The 18,607-nt window shown below is 39.5% G+C and overlaps 1 protein-coding gene across 2 annotated transcripts in view; it reads left to right on the top strand.

Annotated features, from left to right (window-relative positions):
- fez1 (fasciculation and elongation protein zeta 1 (zygin I)) overlaps window positions 1-18,222 on the top strand; it is a 29,560-nt gene extending 11,338 nt beyond the window's left edge. For both annotated transcript variants that reach the window (XM_085798720.1, XM_085798721.1), the window contains 6 exons: window positions 12,764-12,929; window positions 13,907-14,220; window positions 14,787-14,867; window positions 16,270-16,345; window positions 16,427-16,492; window positions 17,175-18,222. In XM_085798720.1, coding sequence (XP_085654846.1) covers window positions 12,764-12,929; window positions 13,907-14,220; window positions 14,787-14,867; window positions 16,270-16,345; window positions 16,427-16,492; window positions 17,175-17,191 — 720 coding nt within the window. In that variant the 3' untranslated portion in view covers window positions 17,192-18,222. The remainder of the gene's footprint in view (window positions 1-12,763; window positions 12,930-13,906; window positions 14,221-14,786; window positions 14,868-16,269; window positions 16,346-16,426; window positions 16,493-17,174) is intronic.
- Window positions 18,223-18,607: the final 385 nt, after the last annotated feature.

Raw genomic sequence — 18,607 nt, 5'->3', positions numbered from 1 at the left:
CTCTCGTCAAACTTGACAGGTCTATTGTTCTATTGTTTTCGCAGCAGCCAATGAGAGCTCGTTATTTACCGGAAGTCCCGCCCCCTGACTGTCCAATGAGAGCTCGTTATTTTTCCGGAAGTCCCGCCCCTGACTGTCCAATGAGAGCTCGTTATTTTTCCGGAAGTCCCGCCCCTGACTGTCCAATGAGAGCTCGTTATTTTTCCGGAAGTCCCTCCCTCGTATGGTTTAATGAGAGTTTAGGAATTTAAGGGAAGTCCCTCCCTTGTGTGGTTTAATGAGAGTTATATTTTGTAACAAATTGACTAGCCTGTTAGCAACATCCCAGAACCTATTTTTGTAACTAGCCTGTGATTGAAGAAAATAGCAATTTAGGGAAAAAAATGTGAAAGAGAGGGGAGATCTCTCCCCTTTGTCTTCTCTGTAGCCCTTTTCCCGCCAGAGATTACAGACTGGAGAGAGGTTTAACCTAGCTCTGTCAAAGATTTCTCCACAGGAAAACAACAACAATGCAGTTTAATTAACTTACTCAAAAAAAAAACAAAAAAAAACAAAAGAGAAAGGTTTTTAAAAAAGAAAAAGAAATCCTTTGTATTTCCATCCTTTGTATTTCCGGGCTTATAAGACCTTCTGACGAGAAGACTGCTTCTTCGTTATCCGATGAGAGCTCGTTATTTTTCCGGAAGTCCCTCCCTCGTATGGTTTAATGAGAGTTTAGGAATTTAAGGGAAGTCCCTCCCTTGAGTGGTTTAATGAGAGTTATATTTTGTAACAAATTGACTAGCCTGTTAGCAACATCCCAGAGCCTATTTTTGTAACTAGCCTGTGATTGAAGAAAATAGCAATTTAGGGAAAAAATGTGAAAGAGAGGGGAGATCTCTCCCATTTTGTCCTCTCTGTAGCCCTTTTCCCGCCAGAGATTACAGACTGGAGAGAGGTTTAACCTAGCTCTGTCAAAGGTTTCTCCACAGGAAAACAACAACAATGCAGTTTAATTAACTTACTCAAAAAAAAACAAAAGAGAAAGGTTTTTAAAAAAGAAAAAGAAATCCTTTGTATTTCCGGGCTTATAAGACCTTCTGACCAGAAGACAACTCAAATCTCTTTCTTGCATCCTGAAACACACAGAGCACTATGTGGTTTTTCCATGACGACTTGTCGTCCAGGATAACACCCAAAAAACCTAAATACAGACACTCTTTCAACACTCTCTCCTGCAAATGAAAGTTCAATTTCATCCTTTTCTTCGATTTGTAAAAACCATAAATTTAGTTTTTTTCAAATTTAACAAAAGCTTGTTTTCATCAAACCATCTCTTAAGTTTATCCATTTCATTAGTAATGTTTTCTGCAATAATCCCCAAATCATCCCCAGAACAAAAAAAAAAAAAGTATCATCAGCAAACAAAACAAACTGTAGAATCTTTGAAACATCACAAATGTCATTAATATATAAAATAAAAAGTTTAGGTCCCTAAACCGATCCTTGTGGGACTCCACATACTGTCCTCATACATTCTGATTTGTAACCCTCTAGCTGAACATATTGTTTTATATTTTGTAAATAACTACTTAACCAGTCCAAGGCAATTCCTCTCAAACCATAATTATGTAATTTAGAAATTAAAATTTCATGATTAATTGTATCGAACGCCTTTTTTAAATCAATAAAAACCCCAACTGTATATTTTTTGTTATCTAATGCCGTTGTTATTTCTTCCGTTATTTTCGTTAGTGCCATTGCTGTAGATCGGTTGGTTCGAAACCCATACTGGCTCTCACTCAGCAAGTGATTCTTTTCAAGAAATATGTCTAACTTCTGAACAAACAGTTTTTCAAGCACTTTTGAAAATTGTGAGAGCATTGACACTGGTCTATAGTTATTAAATTCATGTCTGTCGTCTGACTTAAATAAAGGAATAACCTTTGCCGTTTTCATCCTCTCTGGAAAAACACCTGTACTTAAAGAAAGATTAAATATGTAACTTAAAGGTTTAATTATACAATCAATAGTTTTTTTCACTATACACATGTCTATCCCATCACTGTCTGTTGATGTCTTACTCTTTGTTTTGGTTATGATCGATATTATTTCATTCTCACTCACCCCACCTAGGTACATTGACTGTAGCACCTTGCTTCCCATTTTTTCTTTTCCCACGAATTGTTGATTTTGTGTTGAGATTGTGTTAGCTAAATTTGGCCCAATATTTACAAAAAAAAAGAGTTAAATTCATTGGCAACTTGATTCATGTCTTTAATTTCTCGATTCTCATTAATAAAATAATTTGGCATAGCTGTTGGAGGTGTTTTGTTCCTCATTACCTCATTCAGGATCCTCCATGTTCTTTTCAAATTATCTTTATTTTCTTTTAGTATTTTATAATAATACTCCCCTTTGGCCTGCCTCATTATTGTTGTTAACTTATTTTTATACCTCTTATACTTATTTTCAGCATTGTTTGTTCTAAATTTAATAAAGTCTCTATACAGTGTGTTTTTCTTTTTACAAGCATTTTGTAAGCCCTTGGTAATCCAAGGTTTTTTGTTGTTACTACCTTTGTGCTTAAAGCAGAAGTAAGCGATCCGGTCGTTTTGGCTAAGGCTGCGTTCCAGGCCGGCTTTTGAAATCATAAATTACAGCTTCAAGTCACAACTTACGACTTTGTAGCGTTCCAGGCAACCCACTCGTGTTTTTCCGACCTGTTTTACCGGTGAAAGTCACTATAACGGCCACTCGTAACTTCCGACCCGTGAACTCGTACCAGATCGAACTGGTACGACTTCACAGGTCGGAAAAACACGAGTTACGAGTTTCCTTGAACGCACCATAACAGTCCTCGTCCCTACGTCACCACATTCACGGCATCCCTTGGCTGCACACACAGCCCTGCATGCCGTTCTCTCTCCCCATTGGATAAAAACTGTAGGATACTATAAATGTTTTCTCCTGGGCTCAGAGCAGAGCAGAGGGACCGACAGACCCGTGTTTCAGTCCAAACACTCTATGTAAGTGATTGCTGTCGGAAGATATAACTATTTAAGACTTATATTAACACAAATATATCACTTGCTTCTGCTTTAAGTTGAATTATCAGACAATGTTTATCGTAATGTGTTATGAAACATTTGAAAAAAGAATCATATGCATCGTTTACTCCCTCTGTATAAACCTCATTCCATTCCTCATTTAACAAATCATTTCTAAACTTAAGTATTGCTTCCTCTGATCTTACCCTTGCATATCTATAACAGTTTTCCTTTACCTTACTCTTTATGTGACAATCATATATTACAAACACTGGTAAATGATCACTGATGTCATTTATTACTAACCCACAAGTGATATTATTCTCCGTGACATTCAGAAATATATTGTCAATCAGAGTAGCACTAGATGATGTAATTCTACTAGGCTTTGTGATTAGGGGGTGGAAACCTCTACTGAATAGAGTGTCCAAAAAATCTGATGTTGCTTTATGTTTTGCTGCACAGAGTAGATCAATGTTCACATCTCCACAGATCATGTATGTCTTGTTTTCATTCACTCTACTTATTATCTCTTCTAGACTATCTACAAACGTTTCTACATTTGACCCTGGGGTTCTGTATACACAAGTAACCACAATGTTTCTGCTCTTTTCTAACTCAATTTCCACAGTTATACATTCCATTAGATTTTCTTTAACAATTGTCATATTTTGAATTACTCTGCACCTCAAGTCTCTGTCAACAAAAAAAAGCCACTCCCCCTCCGATCTTATTTTCTCTATTTATGTAGTGTAACTCATAACCCTCAAGATGAAACTCAGTGCCTCTCTCTCTTTCTTTATCCTTGTCTCTGATAATGCAATCACCTTAAATTTTCCTTTTAATTTATTCAGATACTCTTTAATTGTAGTAAAGTTTGCATACATGCTTCTTGAATTAAAATGAATTAACGAAAATGTATTGTCCATTACAATTTTAGCATTGAGCTCATCATCTGAATAATATTTACAAGTGTCAATGATATTATTAAACACGTGACTCTCCGGGTCTACCTGATATTCATAATCATACACTTTGCAGTCAGACCCCGTAAATGTTCGATTCTCTAAGAACTCTGTCATTTAAGAGGAGAGAACTGAATACAGCAAAAAAAAAAAAAACAACAACAATAAACAACAAAATTTCATGGTGACTGTTTTTACACAGGGAATCCCTAGTCCACTATCCTTGTCTTTATTTTGTCTATCAGTCCATACCTTTTTCATAAAGTCACTTTCTGGTGTCTCCTCTTCGACTCCTCTTCGTTTTCCCTCGCGCCTCCTCTTCATCCTCTTCCTCCTCTTCTACGTCGCCGTCTTCATGCTTTTTGATAGCATCCAATAATGTCTTTACCCCAGACAGCATTTCCTTTGCCGGGTTTGCTCTCCTGCTGGGCGCAGTCTCCCACCCGGAAGCCTTCAGCATGGACTCCAAGTCGGGCTCTCTGGGCGTCATCTCCATGGCAACTCCATAGTCGTGGAGCCCCTCTGCTGCGTGTCGGGGGTCGCGACACGACACTCTCACTTTTTCCTCCAGCCTCTGTTATCTTCAGCCTTGCTGGAAAAAGCACACGCGCCTTTATCCTTCTCTCCTTCAGTTGCTTTCTGACATCCCTGTACTTTGCTCTCTCCTGGAACACTTTGTTAGTGAAATCTTCGTCAAAGTAGAGGCGGGTGTTATCTTCCAGTTTAATCTCTTTCTTTGCCCAGACGGCACTGAGCACCCTCTGCCTCGTATTGTAGCTTTGAAAACGCACTAGAATGGACCTGGGTTTGTTGTTATTGCGCTGAATCAGCTGTCCAGAGCGGTGCGCTCTTTCGATGGGTATTTCCCCCTCAATTTTCAGCGTGTGGCGTAACTTTTTCCACAAACCCAATCATGTCGCTTCCCTCTAACTTTTCAGGTACTGCATAGATTCTCAGATTCTTTCTTCGCGATCGGCCCTCAGAATCTTCACATCTTTCCATCAAATCTTTCTGAACACGTAGAGTATGAATCAGTAGGCTACCTTCGACAACATGATTTCCTGGTCCTCCTTCGCCGCAATCCTGGACTCCGCTTCTTCCATCCTACTATCCAGCTCTTTGATTTTTTTCTTTATCTCGCTCATATCCTTCTTCACCACTTCGAAATTGCGAGTTGTTTCGTGGCGGAACTCTCTGATTTCTCTCAGAATTTGAGTAAATCCTTCCACGTTTTCCTCCTCAGACGTCGAGTCGGTCGTTTGGCAGTCTTTGTAGGCTATGTGTTTGTTTGCTTCTTAGGCATCCTTATTCCTCAGATTTAATGCTGCTTTATATGCTCGTCGAAATATTGATATTATTGGAGCTCAGCCAATATTTTGTAATTGTTTGTTCTCAATTACAATTGTTTGCTCTCTGAGGATCTTCATGAGCACGGTGTCTCGGCAGCCATCTTGACTCTACACATGAAATCATCATAAAATATACATCAATCAATCAATCAATCAATCAATCAATCAATCAATCAATCAATCAATCAATCAATCAATCAATCAATAACCTGTACTGATACAGTAGGGGAGAGCAGGGTCGAAAGTAACGGAGGACGAAAGTAACAGAGCGATTTTCTCTGAGCCCATACAAGTCTGACATGTCTAACTTGGTCAGCATGTATATCATGCAGGACCTAACAGAACTGCAAAAAAGCTTAAGAATATGTCTGACTTTGACCGAGTTACACTCAAGAACCTGTTTTCAGTGACGAAAAGTAAATTCGTTTGAGCGGTAATTTTTTGGGTTGATCAGCTGTGTTTACCATTTCAGGTGTTATAATTATGATGGTTAGACACATTAATTAGTCCTCTAACACATCCTAAAGTTTGACTTGTCAGAGTTTCATGAGACACCGTGCTCATGAAGATCCTCAGAGAGCAAACAATTGTAATTGAGAACAAACAATTACAAAATATTGGCTGAGCTCCAATAATATCAATATTTCGACGAGCATATAAAGCAGCATTAAATCTGAGGAATAAGGATGCCTAAGAAGCAAACAAACACATAGCCTACAAAGACTGCCAAACGACCGACTCGACGTCTGAGGAGGAAAACGTGGAAGGATTTACTCAAATTCTGAGAGAAATCAGAGAGTTCCGCCACGAAACAACTCGCAATTTCGAAGTGGTGAAGAAGGATATGAGCGAGATAAAGAAAAAAATCAAAGAGCTGGATAGTAGGATGGAAGAAGCGGAGTCCAGGATTGCGGCGAAGGAGGACCAGGAAATCATGTTGTCGAAGGTAGCCTACTGATTCATACTCTACGTGTTCAGAAAGATTTGATGGAAAGATGTGAAGATTCTGAGGGCCGATCGCGAAGAAAGAATCTGAGAATCTATGCAGTACCTGAAAAGTTAGAGGGAAGCGACATGATTGGGTTTGTGGAAAAAGTTACGCCACACGCTGAAAATTGAGGGGGAAATACCCATCGAAAGAGCGCACCGCTCTGGACAGCTGATTCAGCGCAATAACAACAAACCCAGGTCCATTCTAGTGCGTTTTCAAAGCTACAATACGAGGCAGAGGGTGCTCAGTGCCGTCTGGGCAAAGAAAGAGATTAAACTGGAAGATAACACCCGCCTCTACTTTGACGAAGATTTCACTAACAAAGTGTTCCAGGAGAGAGCAAAGTACAGGGATGTCAGAAAGCAACTGAAGGAGAGAAGGATAAAGGCGCGTGTGCTTTTTCCAGCAAGGCTGAAGATAACAGAGGCTGGAGGAAAAAGTGAGAGTGTCGTGTCGCGACCCCCGACACGCAGCAGAGGGGCTCCACGACTATGGAGTTGCCATGGAGATGACGCCCAGAGAGCCCGACTTGGAGTCCATGCTGAAGGCTTCCGGGTGGGAGACTGCGCCCAGCAGGAGAGCAAACCCGGCAAAGGAAATGCTGTCTGGGGTAAAGACATTATTGGATGCTATCAAAAAGCATGAAGACGGCGACGTAGAAGAGGAGGAAGAGGATGAAGAGGAGGCGCGAGGGAAAACGAAGAGGAGTCGAAGAGGAGACACCAGAAAGTGACTTTATGAAAAAGGTATGGACTGATAGACAAAATAAAGACAAGGATAGTGGACTAGGGATTCCCTGTGTAAAAACAGTCACCATGAAATTTTGTTGTTTATTGTTGTTGTTTTTTTTTTTTTTGCTGTATTCAGTTCTCTCCTCTTAAATGACAGAGTTCTTAGAGAATCGAACATTTACGGGGTCTGACTGCAAAGTGTATGATTATGAATATCAGGTAGACCCGGAGAGTCACGTGTTTAATAATATCATTGACACTTGTAAATATTATTCAGATGATGAGCTCAATGCTAAAATTGTAATGGACAATACATTTTCGTTAATTCATTTTAATTCAAGAAGCATGTATGCAAACTTTACTACAATTAAAGAGTATCTGAATAAATTAAAAGGAAAATTTAAGGTGATTGCATTATCAGAGACAAGGATAAAGAAAGAGAGAGAGGCACTGAGTTTCATCTTGAGGGTTATGAGTTACACTACATAAATAGAGAAAATAAGATCGGAGGGGGAGTGGCTTTTTTTTGTTGACAGAGACTTGAGGTGCAGAGTAATTCAAAATATGACAATTGTTAAAGAAAATCTAATGGAATGTATAACTGTGGAAATTGAGTTAGAAAAGAGCAGAAACATTGTGGTTACTTGTGTATACAGAACCCCAGGGTCAAATGTAGAAACGTTTGTAGATAGTCTAGAAGAGATAATAAGTAGAGTGAATGAAAACAAGACATACATGATCTGTGGAGATGTGAACATTGATCTACTCTGTGCAGCAAAACATAAAGCAACATCAGATTTTTTGGACACTCTATTCAGTAGAGGTTTCCACCCCTAATCACAAAGCCTAGTAGAATTACATCATCTAGTGCTACTCTGATTGACAATATATTTCTGAATGTCACGGAGAATAATATCACTTGTGGGTTAGTAATAAATGACATCAGTGATCATTTACCAGTGTTTGTAATATATGATTGTCACATAAAGAGTAAGGTAAAGGAAAACTGTTATAGATATGCAAGGGTAAGATCAGAGGAAGCAATACTTAAGTTTAGAAATGATTTGTTAAATGAGGAATGGAATGAGGTTTATACAGAGGGAGTAAACGATGCATATGATTCTTTTTTCAAATGTTTCATAACACATTACGATAAACATTGTCTGATAATTCAACTTAAAGCAGAAGCAAGTGATATATTTGTGTTAATATAAGTCTTAAATAGTTATATCTTCCGACAGCAATCACTTACATAGAGTGTTTGGACTGAAACACGGGTCTGTCGGTCCCTCTGCTCTGCTCTGAGCCCAGGAGAAAACATTTATAGTATCCTACAGTTTTTATCCAATGGGGAGAGAGAACGGCATGCAGGGCTGTGTGTGCAGCCAAGGGATGCCGTGAATGTGGTGACGTAGGGACGAGGACTGTTATGGTGCGTTCAAGGAAACTCGTAACTCGTGTTTTTCCGACCTGTGAAGTCGTACCAGTTCGATCTGGTACGAGTTCACGGGTCGGAAGTTACGAGTGGCCGTTATAGTGACTTTCACCGGTAAAACAGGTCGGAAAAACACGAGTGGGTTGCCTGGAACGCTACAAAGTCGTAAGTTGTGACTTGAAGCTGTAATTTATGATTTCAAAAGCCGGCCTGGAACGCAGCCTTAGCCAAAACGACCGGATCGCTTACTTCTGCTTTAAGCACAAAGGTAGTAACAACAAAAAACCTTGGATTACCAAGGGCTTACAAAATGCTTGTAAAAAGAAAAACACACTGTATAGAGACTTTATTAAATTTAGAACAAACAATGCTGAAAATAAGTATAAGAGGTATAAAAATAAGTTAACAACAATAATGAGGCAGGCCAAAGGGGAGTATTATTATAAAATACTAAAAGAAAATAAAGATAATTTGAAAAGAACATGGAGGATCCTGAATGAGGTAATGAGGAACAAAACACCTCCAACAGCTATGCCAAATTATTTTATTAATGAGAATCGAGAAATTAAAGACATGAATCAAGTTGCCAATGAATTTAACTCTTTTTTTTTGTAAATATTGGGCCAAATTTAGCTAACACAATCTCAACACAAAATCAACAATTCGTGGGAAAAGAAAAAATGGGAAGCAAGGTGCTACAGTCAATGTACCTAGGTGGGGTGAGTGAGAATGAAATAATATCGATCATAACCAAAACAAAGAGTAAGACATCAACAGACAGTGATGGGATAGACATGTGTATAGTGAAAAAACTATTGATTGTATAATTAAACCTTTAAGTTACATATTTAATCTTTCTTTAAGTACAGGTGTTTTTCCAGAGAGGATGAAAACGGCAAAGGTTATTCCTTTATTTAAGTCAGACGACAGACATGAATTTAATAACTATAGACCAGTGTCAATGCTCTCACAATTTTCAAAAGTGCTTGAAAAACTGTTTGTTCAGAAGTTAGACATATTTCTTGAAAAGAATCACTTGCTGAGTGAGAGCCAGTATGGGTTTCGAACCAACCGATCTACAGCAATGGCACTAACGAAAATAACGGAAGAAATAACAACGGCATTAGATAACAAAAAATATACAGTTGGGGTTTTTATTGATTTAAAAAAGGCGTTCGATACAATTAATCATGAAATTTTAATTTCTAAATTACATAATTATGGTTTGAGAGGAATTGCCTTGGACTGGTTAAGTAGTTATTTACAAAATATAAAACAATATGTTCAGCTAGAGGGTTACAAATCAGAATGTATGAGGACAGTATGTGGAGTCCCACAAGGATCGGTTTAGGGACCTAAACTTTTTATTTTATATATTAATGACATTTGTGATGTTTCAAAGATTCTACAGTTTGTTTTGTTTGCTGATGATACTTTTTTTTTTTTTGTTCTGGGGATGATTTGGGGATTATTGCAGAAAACATTACTAATGAAATGGATAAACTTAAGAGATGGTTTGATGAAAACAAGCTTTTGTTAAATTTGAAAAAAACTAAATTTATGGTTTTTACAAATCGAAGAAAAGGATGAAATTGAACTTTCATTTGCAGGAGAGAGTGTTGAAAGAGTGTCTGTATTTAGGTTTTTTGGGTGTTATCCTGGACGACAAGTCGTCATGGAAAAACCACATAGTGCTCTGTGTGTTTCAGGATGCAAGAAAGAGATTTGAGTTGTCTTCTGGTCAGAAGGTCTTATAAGCCCGGAAATACAAAGGATTTCTTTTTCTTTTTTAAAAACCTTTCTCTTTTGTTTTTTTTTGAGTAAGTTAATTAAACTGCATTGTTGTTGTTTTCCTGTGGAGAAACCTTTGACAGAGCTAGGTTAAACCTCTCTCCAGTCTGTAATCTCTGGCGGGAAAAGGGCTACAGAGAGGACAAAATGGGAGAGATCTCCCCTCTCTTTCACATTTTTTCCCTAAATTGCTATTTTCTTCAATCACAGGCTAGTTACAAAAATAGGCTCTGGGATGTTGCTAACAGGCTAGTCAATTTGTTACAAAATATAACTCTCATTAAACCACTCAAGGGAGGGACTTCCCTTAAATTCCTAAACTCTCATTAAACCATACGAGGGAGGGACTTCCGGAAAAATAACGAGCTCTCATCGGATAACGAAGAAGCAGTCTTCTCGTCAGAAGGTCTTATAAGCCCGGAAATACAAAGGATGGAAATACAAAGGATTTCTTTTTCTTTTTTAAAAACCTTTCTCTTTTGTTTTTTTTGTTTTTTTTTTTTGAGTAAGTTAATTAAACTGCATTGTTGTTGTTTTCCTGTGGAGAAATCTTTGACAGAGCTAGGTTAAACCTCTCTCCAGTCTGTAATCTCTGGCGGGAAAAGGGCTACAGAGAAGACAAAGGGGAGAGATCTCCCCTCTCTTTCACATTTTTTTCCCTAAATTGCTATTTTCTTCAATCACAGGCTAGTTACAAAAATAGGTTCTGGGATGTTGCTAACAGGCTAGTCAATTTGTTACAAAATATAACTCTCATTAAACCACACAAGGGAGGGACTTCCCTTAAATTCCTAAACTCTCATTAAACCATACGAGGGAGGGACTTCCGGAAAAATAACGAGCTCTCATTGGACAGTCAGGGGCGGGACTTCCGGAAAAATAACGAGCTCTCATTGGACAGTCAGGGGCGGGACTTCCGGAAAAATAACGAGCTCTCATTGGACAGTCAGGGGGCGGGACTTCCGGTAAATAACGAGCTCTCATTGGCTGCTGCGAAACAATAGAACAATAGACCTGTCAAGTTTGACGAGAGGTGTATTATATATCTCTCTAATGCCACAGGTAGAGATATGCTCAAATGTCCACATCTTGGAAGAGCTGCTGTATTTAACACAAGCTAGAGACAGATTTCAAGGGCATTTCAGCAAATTAAGAGCTCTGCTAATTAAGATGGCCAGAGACAAAGGCACGATTAAGGCTTTATCAATCACAGAGCGAAAGAAAAGCTCTAATCTCAATAGACACGGCACAGCTCACACAGTGCAGCCCAGGCAGGCTGTGGACCGGTGACTGTAGATAAAAATGACAACTCCCACTGTCCAAACTCCCACTGTGAGGACAAAAGGTGCTGCCATCTTGTGCTGGTGATGTCATTTGGATCAGCCAGAGACTGTGTAGTAGGGACTGGGTGGTGGAGCTCTGGCAGCGAGATCTTCCCACCTGACCCAATCACAAGCCAGGAAGCTGTCATCTGCTCCATGTTGTCTTTGTTTTTTGTTTTATTACACGACTCTATTGAATGCTGCATTCTGATTGGTCAATTGCTGAATTCTATGGTCTGTTATTTCTGTATGATAGATTACGGTAAGTATAACACATCGTTGCTAGGGAAGCTGCTCTGATCCGCCCTGACAACAGGCTACGCTTAAGAATAATCATTTTAAAAAGATGAAGTATTGTACCGCTGATGAATCATTGTGGGTGCAGATTTACCTCATGTAGGCCTATTCATTTATGAACCAATAAAAGTTGTTGGATATAAATTATAAATAGAAACTTTACCGACCAATCCTTGCTGCTGCTAAATCATTGTTGGCAGAGGTTTACCTGATGTGTACATAAACTTAATAAATAATATGAATATAAACTTATAAATGTCATAGGCATTTGATGCAATTTATAAACCAATAAAATTTGTATTTTGATCAATATTATATCTAAAATTATTTATTTCACTTGTAAGCCGTGTAATAAGCGGGATAATATAGAGTGAGCTGGTCGCAGAAATAAACCCCTTCAGGATGAATGGAACCTCATTCATCCTGTTAGGGTTTATTTTCCTGTTTCAGATACATAAACTATGACTAATCTGTGTTCAATGACAAAGACCGGTAGCACTCTAAGGAGTAAAGGCTGCTGTCCATCAGGTGAAACAGGGAAAATCACAAAGTAACATCACTACTGACCCCCAGAGTGCACAACCCTGTTGTTTCTGATGGCCACCATCATTTCTGAACTTTAACCTTTAACTGATTTTCAGACAGTGATGTCATCGTGCTCATAGAGGCATCAGAGCCGGTGTCCACATCAATAATGGATTTACATGTGCTATGTACGCTTTTGTTTACTGGACACATTCTACTGACAAATGGATTTTTATGGATATGTTCTTCCCTCTGTCTCCTCATCACTTTCCTGTCCATCCATCCATCCATCTAACTCTCTCTCTCTCTCTCTCTCTCTGTCTTCAAGGTCATTGAGGAGATAGTTGAGATGATGGAGAACTCTCCAGATCCTGGTGAAACGGAGGAGGAGGACGAGGAGGAGAGCAGCCACTGCTCCACCAGGACCAGCCCCTCCCTGCTGGAGGAGATCAGACAGCTGTCACAGGCCTCCAACAACAACTGCTCCTACGAAGGTAAAACCAGAGCACGGGACGTCCCGACTGTCTGGTCCGGGACCTGAATGGTGACATTCTTTTCAAAACACTGTTGCTTTTGTCTCGCTTATGTAAGACTGAATTTTGTTCATGATGAGTGCATGGTCAGACTCAAACACACACATACACACATACTCACATACATTAAGGATCAACCAATATGGCTTTTTCCGCTCCGATACCGATATGATATCAATTATTAGTAATCAAGGAAACTGATAACTGATATTTAATATTCATTTTCAGTAAAAATGGTGTTGGAATAACACACCTCTGATTAGACTGAATACAGTTTACTGTTTGTTTTTTGTATACTGTGAAAATCTGTGATAAAAAGACCTTCGATTTTTGTAGAATGACACAAACTCCAACACAAACCTTGGTGACTTCAGACAGAGAGATGGCTGCTTTTAAATAAAATAAAATACAATTTTATCCGTTATTGGTTTAAAAAATTGATAATTGGTCTATCCCTAATACACATACACACACATACACCAGGCTTTGATTTAGTAATGGTAAATGGTAAATGATGATAAATGATAAATTACCATTTAGTAATCCACATGGTAGTATAAAGATATTTAGAAAAAACTATATTGGTGGTAGATGATAATTTAAATGACCATACCTTTGCAAATGTCAAGGCCATATTTGAGCTGTTTTCCCATTGTAATGTAGTAACTTATATTATGTAGTATTAAATTAATACTACAGTAGATTTATTTTTGCCTGACAGAGCTTTTGCCTGTCAGAGAGAGAGAGGGGTAAGGGGGGAATAAAACCTGTGTCTCCTTCATATAAGATGCCCTCACCCTATAGATGTAGTAAAATGTGTGGGCTGACTGTTCTCAGTCTCTTCTCTCATTTTTAATGATGACAGAAGTTCTTCGAATGAAACTGATACTTCAGACTATAATGACCAACTGTCTCTGCCTGTCCAATCCGCCCCGCAGGCCTGAGCCTGATGCCCAGCTCGGCGCTGGTCGAGCTGCTGCAGCGAGTAGAATCTGCCATCCGTGAATACTCGGAGGAGCTGGTCAGCCAGCTGGCCCGCCGCGATGAGCTGGAGTTTGAGAAGGAGGTGAAGAACACCTTCATCACAGCCCTGATGGAGGTGCAGAACAGGCAGAGGGAGCAGAGGGAGAGCAGCAAACGCCGACGCCGGGACAAGGCCCTGAGCCTGCAGGGGGGGGGGACGCTACCTCTGAACGCAGGGAACACAGGCTCCTTGGGACGCACCGAGAAGACGGGGACCATGCCTGTCAAGGTGAGGACACATGAGGGACAGACATGTCTTAAATAACCAAAATGCGTACTTCTGTCTCCGTACCTTGTGAAAATGTACGTCCATGTCCATGATCCTTGTGTAAATTAGAGAAAGGTGAAACCGCAGGGCCTGGCAGCTCTTCCTCCTCCACTCCACTGTTAGTATAATGGATCTGGTCCATTAGCCTCTAAAGTAACTTCCAGGAAAGATCCTAAAGTGGAGGTGACCCATTGTCTTCATACAGTAAGAGCCCAGTCCAGTCTGCTCCCGTCCAGTAACAAAGAAAACAACCTAATGGATTTTCCCTCCATGTAAATCTCAGCAGCAGCAGCGTTGATTAGTCCTGAGTACCTGAGGCTGCACTGCTGAAACAATGTAGATGTACAGATGATACAGATGCAATATGAACAGGAAGACAAATGGTATCTCAGAGCACGGTTTGTGAGTGCTGTATTTAAATGAAATACATGACTCATCATCAGATTTCACTGCTTCATTTTAATCAAGGAGCTAATTTAGTAATGCTGTCTGTCTGTCTCTCTCTCTCTGTGTATTATGACTTGCAGCGTTTCAGCATGGAGGGACTGTCCAACATCCTGCAGACGGGCATCAGACAGACATTTGGAGGCACAGGGAATGACAAACAGGTGAGGTCAAAGGTGGACAAATATATTTTGACATAAAGGTGTTTTATATAGCACCTTTCAAATGCAGAGACTGCTTGCCAAAAAACTGCTCCCAACAGAAACACACATCAGAGGTTTTGCATGAATTTACCTCTATAACAACTCTGTCTCGTAATGTTCTGTTATTATCTCATAGCGTGGTGAATGTGCAGGTCACAACTTGTCCACTTGTCCAGCGTTTTGGAGTTGTTGGATTGTGTATTTGATGAGGGAAACCAAGAAATTCCATTAGCCTCTGTAGTGTAGCTCTGAGCAGCTCACGGCTCTGCTCCGCCGTTCTAAAAATAGCTTGCACTGACAGTTAAAGGTAACGAGCTACCAAGACTAAAGGGATTATGGCAATGGGCCAATTTGCTAAAATGTTGAACTATCCTTATAATCACAGTGTAACACAGGGAGGCCTGCAGGAGCTAGTAGACTGTAGTAATAATTGATCATAGTGAGGATGCTCCTCGCAGTGCTCTCATGTGTGGTACAGATGTGATGTAACTTATTCAGGGTGGGACAGAGACCAGCTGTGCTGAGTTCATTCATGCACAGGCCTTCTCAGGCCACATGCCTGCGGCTGCACTGTCTGTGTTTATGCCACTCCCTCAGTCCAACACACAGCTAAGGTCACACACAGGGATGATCAGCCTACTGTGTGTAATTGGATCTGTGGTGATAGCGTAAGCAGTATGCTCACTGCCTGTTTCTGTTCATATGAATAACAGGCAGACGCACACAAGTGAAGGGTCTGGTGTGAGCACTTTGATAGTTTTCATCATGAGGAAACCATCTTAATATAGATTTAGTAATTAGCCAGTCTGTTAATGTAAATGGAAATATAAACGATCAGATAAAAGATTTTACTTTTAAAGAAACTGTTTTACTTTTACTTTTTACTGTTTGGGATATATGTTTATTTGCTTGCTAAAACAAAGATGACAGTAAAGCAATATGCTAGTTCGCTTAGCTTAGCCGACAGCTACTGTAGCACCAGCACCTCTTAGCTCTCTTTTTATTCATGTAACCTCTAAGCTAGCAGTCTTCTGTCTCTAGCCTTGTGGTGTCAAGATCCTAAATCTTCCCAAAATGTTGAATTTTAAAGGGATAGTTCACGCAAAATTCAAATTTCACTCATTTTCTACTCACCCTCATGTCGACTAAGGGTTGGGAGAAGTTTCAGAGTCATCCGTGCCTTTTTGGAGTTACAGGGGAAAATGAGTGAAATTTGAATTTTGGGTGAACTATCCCTTTAAGTCCTTTAATTCTGTTTTGTCATTACCAACAATTGCATAATTACTCAAAATGATACCAGAACATTACATGCTAACTATCCCAGCACTTTCTTAAATTCTCTGATCTTCCACTTTGTTTTCAGTTTCTAAACACAGTTATTCCATATGAGAAGAAAAGCACCCCTCCATCTGTTGATGACCTGCAGATGCTCACAAATAGTAAGTGTCCAGTCTTAAATGTTTGTATCAGAGACAAATCATTACTACTGAGCTGACACCGTTTGTTTTTCTTCAATCTAGTTCTTTATGCCATGAAGGAGGACAGTGAGAAGGTGCCTACACTGCTAACTGACTACATATTAAAAGGTAAATACACCAACACGCCTTTTATTCCTTCTCCAGTGTGGCATAGAAAATGTCAGTGGTTCAGGTTTCAGTTTATATACAGTGAAGTTGACCCTATACAGTGCAGGGGGGGTTTTAAAGGTCCATATAGTCCATGTTGAGTCTGATTACAAAGCAGGTTGAGTTTCTATTTTAATACTGGTAAAGTATCATAGCCTCAGTCCACACAGGGAAATGCACAGAACTTGTGTTTAGTAACTGGGCCTTAAAACCAGCCGTCTGGACTTCTGTGACTTATTTGTGATGTCACAACAACGACGTTATCACGGCCCGCCCACCTGGACCCACCATCCAACCTGCAGATGTTGCTTTCTCTACATTTTCAATCAGAAGAGAGACTTTAGAAGTCCTGATACCAACCTGATGTTACTAAAGCTACTACTACTACAAAAAGGAGATGTGAAACTAAACTGAGATAAATATACAAATAACTTTTTATAGAGCAACACTTTAAATAAACCACAGGGGGAGTAAAGTGTAAAATATGAAGGTTTAGACTTGAATTAAACAAAAACAATGACGACATTTTCTCTAACTGAAATATAAACAGTAGTTCAGCTCTTGTAAAAAACAAACTCATTCACTAGTAACTCTGTGACACCGTATCCCATAGTAACTACTTTCTGTTGTTTTTCCTCTGCAGTCTTGTGTCCTACCTAAGGCACTGGCATGCCAGGGGCCACGGCGTGACGGAGAATTCTTCCCCCGTGAGGGCCTTTCCAACCCTCCTCACCTCTGGCCCCGAGCTGCATGACATCCCCTGTTTTACCATTATCAACCATGGATCCTCACCATCGACATCATCATATTCACCTCAACTATGACTACTGCCTTTCGCTGAGCTCACCTTCTCCCTCCCTGCACATTACATCCAGGCCACATCCCCAAAGATGGCCGCCATCGTAATACTTAAAACAATTGGGATGGTCAGTCCCATTGTACAGGACTTCACTAATGGAGCATGACATGTTGTTAACAATCACAACACCACTTTGGTACAGGGATACGGTGTAATCGCTGCTTTTTTATCCTTGATTTCTTGACTTTTTGTTCCTTTTTTTCTCCTTTTCTTTCTTTCCTATAACAGAATTTCAATGTTGCCAAGTTTTGAGTCTTATTCATAAACTGACTTCTTAACCACAGCTGATTTTTTTTTCATTGAGGACATTTAAGGACAACACAGTAATTAAAAAGAAATGCCATACTGCATCCATAGCCCATCATCCTCCTGTACTGTTCCAGATGAAAACAAAAGCCATGCACCTCTCTCTGCCAACTTAGTACTGTAGCTCCATGTGAACAGCCAGAAACACACAACTATTACGGGTGCAGAGCATTACTAAGCTGTTTTTGTTTTTTCTATCACTTTTTGTCTTATATCCAGTGCTCTTTTGACATTTTTTTTAGTAATGTCTTTTTATTTGTATCTAAATATTTGATATCAATTCTGTTGCTGAGTTTCTATTTCCTTTACCGTCATCAGAGCGATAGGCCTTTAGTGCATCCCACCCTGTCTAAGCCACGTGCAGGTGTATCACTCAGTTTCCTGGGGTCTGTCATCCCCTGATCAGATGAGCTCATTTCAGTAAAGGCGTGCATATTTGCATATTACCATATTTATGACTTCCTTTGCGCCATGTAGATGAATGTTACATTGCTAATCGCAAATTCTAATAAACATTCTACCCAAATGCTGTGTCCATATGCTCCTTTTAAACCTACTCATCAGTGATGTATGAATTAGTTTTCTGGAGAAAAAAATTATTCACTTCTATATTATGAAGAGTCTGATAATCTGATAATGTATTTATAGATCAGAAATAATCCTTTAAGCCTCATAGCAACTTCATGGTAGATGAGTAGGCAAAAACAGATATATTTACGTTAGAAAAACTGAACAGATGAATGTGGAGATTTCTCCTAATGTCTGTAATGACTGTATATATATGACCAGTGAAGCATCAGTGTCCAGTGTACTGCACACTCTCCGTACAAGAAGGCAAACTGCACTACTTAACCAGAGGTAACAAATGGATAGTTTAGAAAAATAAATACAAAACACATATGTCCCTGAAT

The sequence above is a fragment of the Trachurus japonicus genome, chromosome 14, assembly GCF_045865225.1.
Source record: "Trachurus japonicus isolate A0001 chromosome 14, Traja_1.0".
NCBI lineage: Eukaryota > Metazoa > Chordata > Actinopteri > Carangiformes > Carangidae > Trachurus > Trachurus japonicus.
The sequence above is the reverse complement of the archived record's forward strand: the minus strand, read 5'-3'. Positions and strand labels throughout refer to the sequence as shown.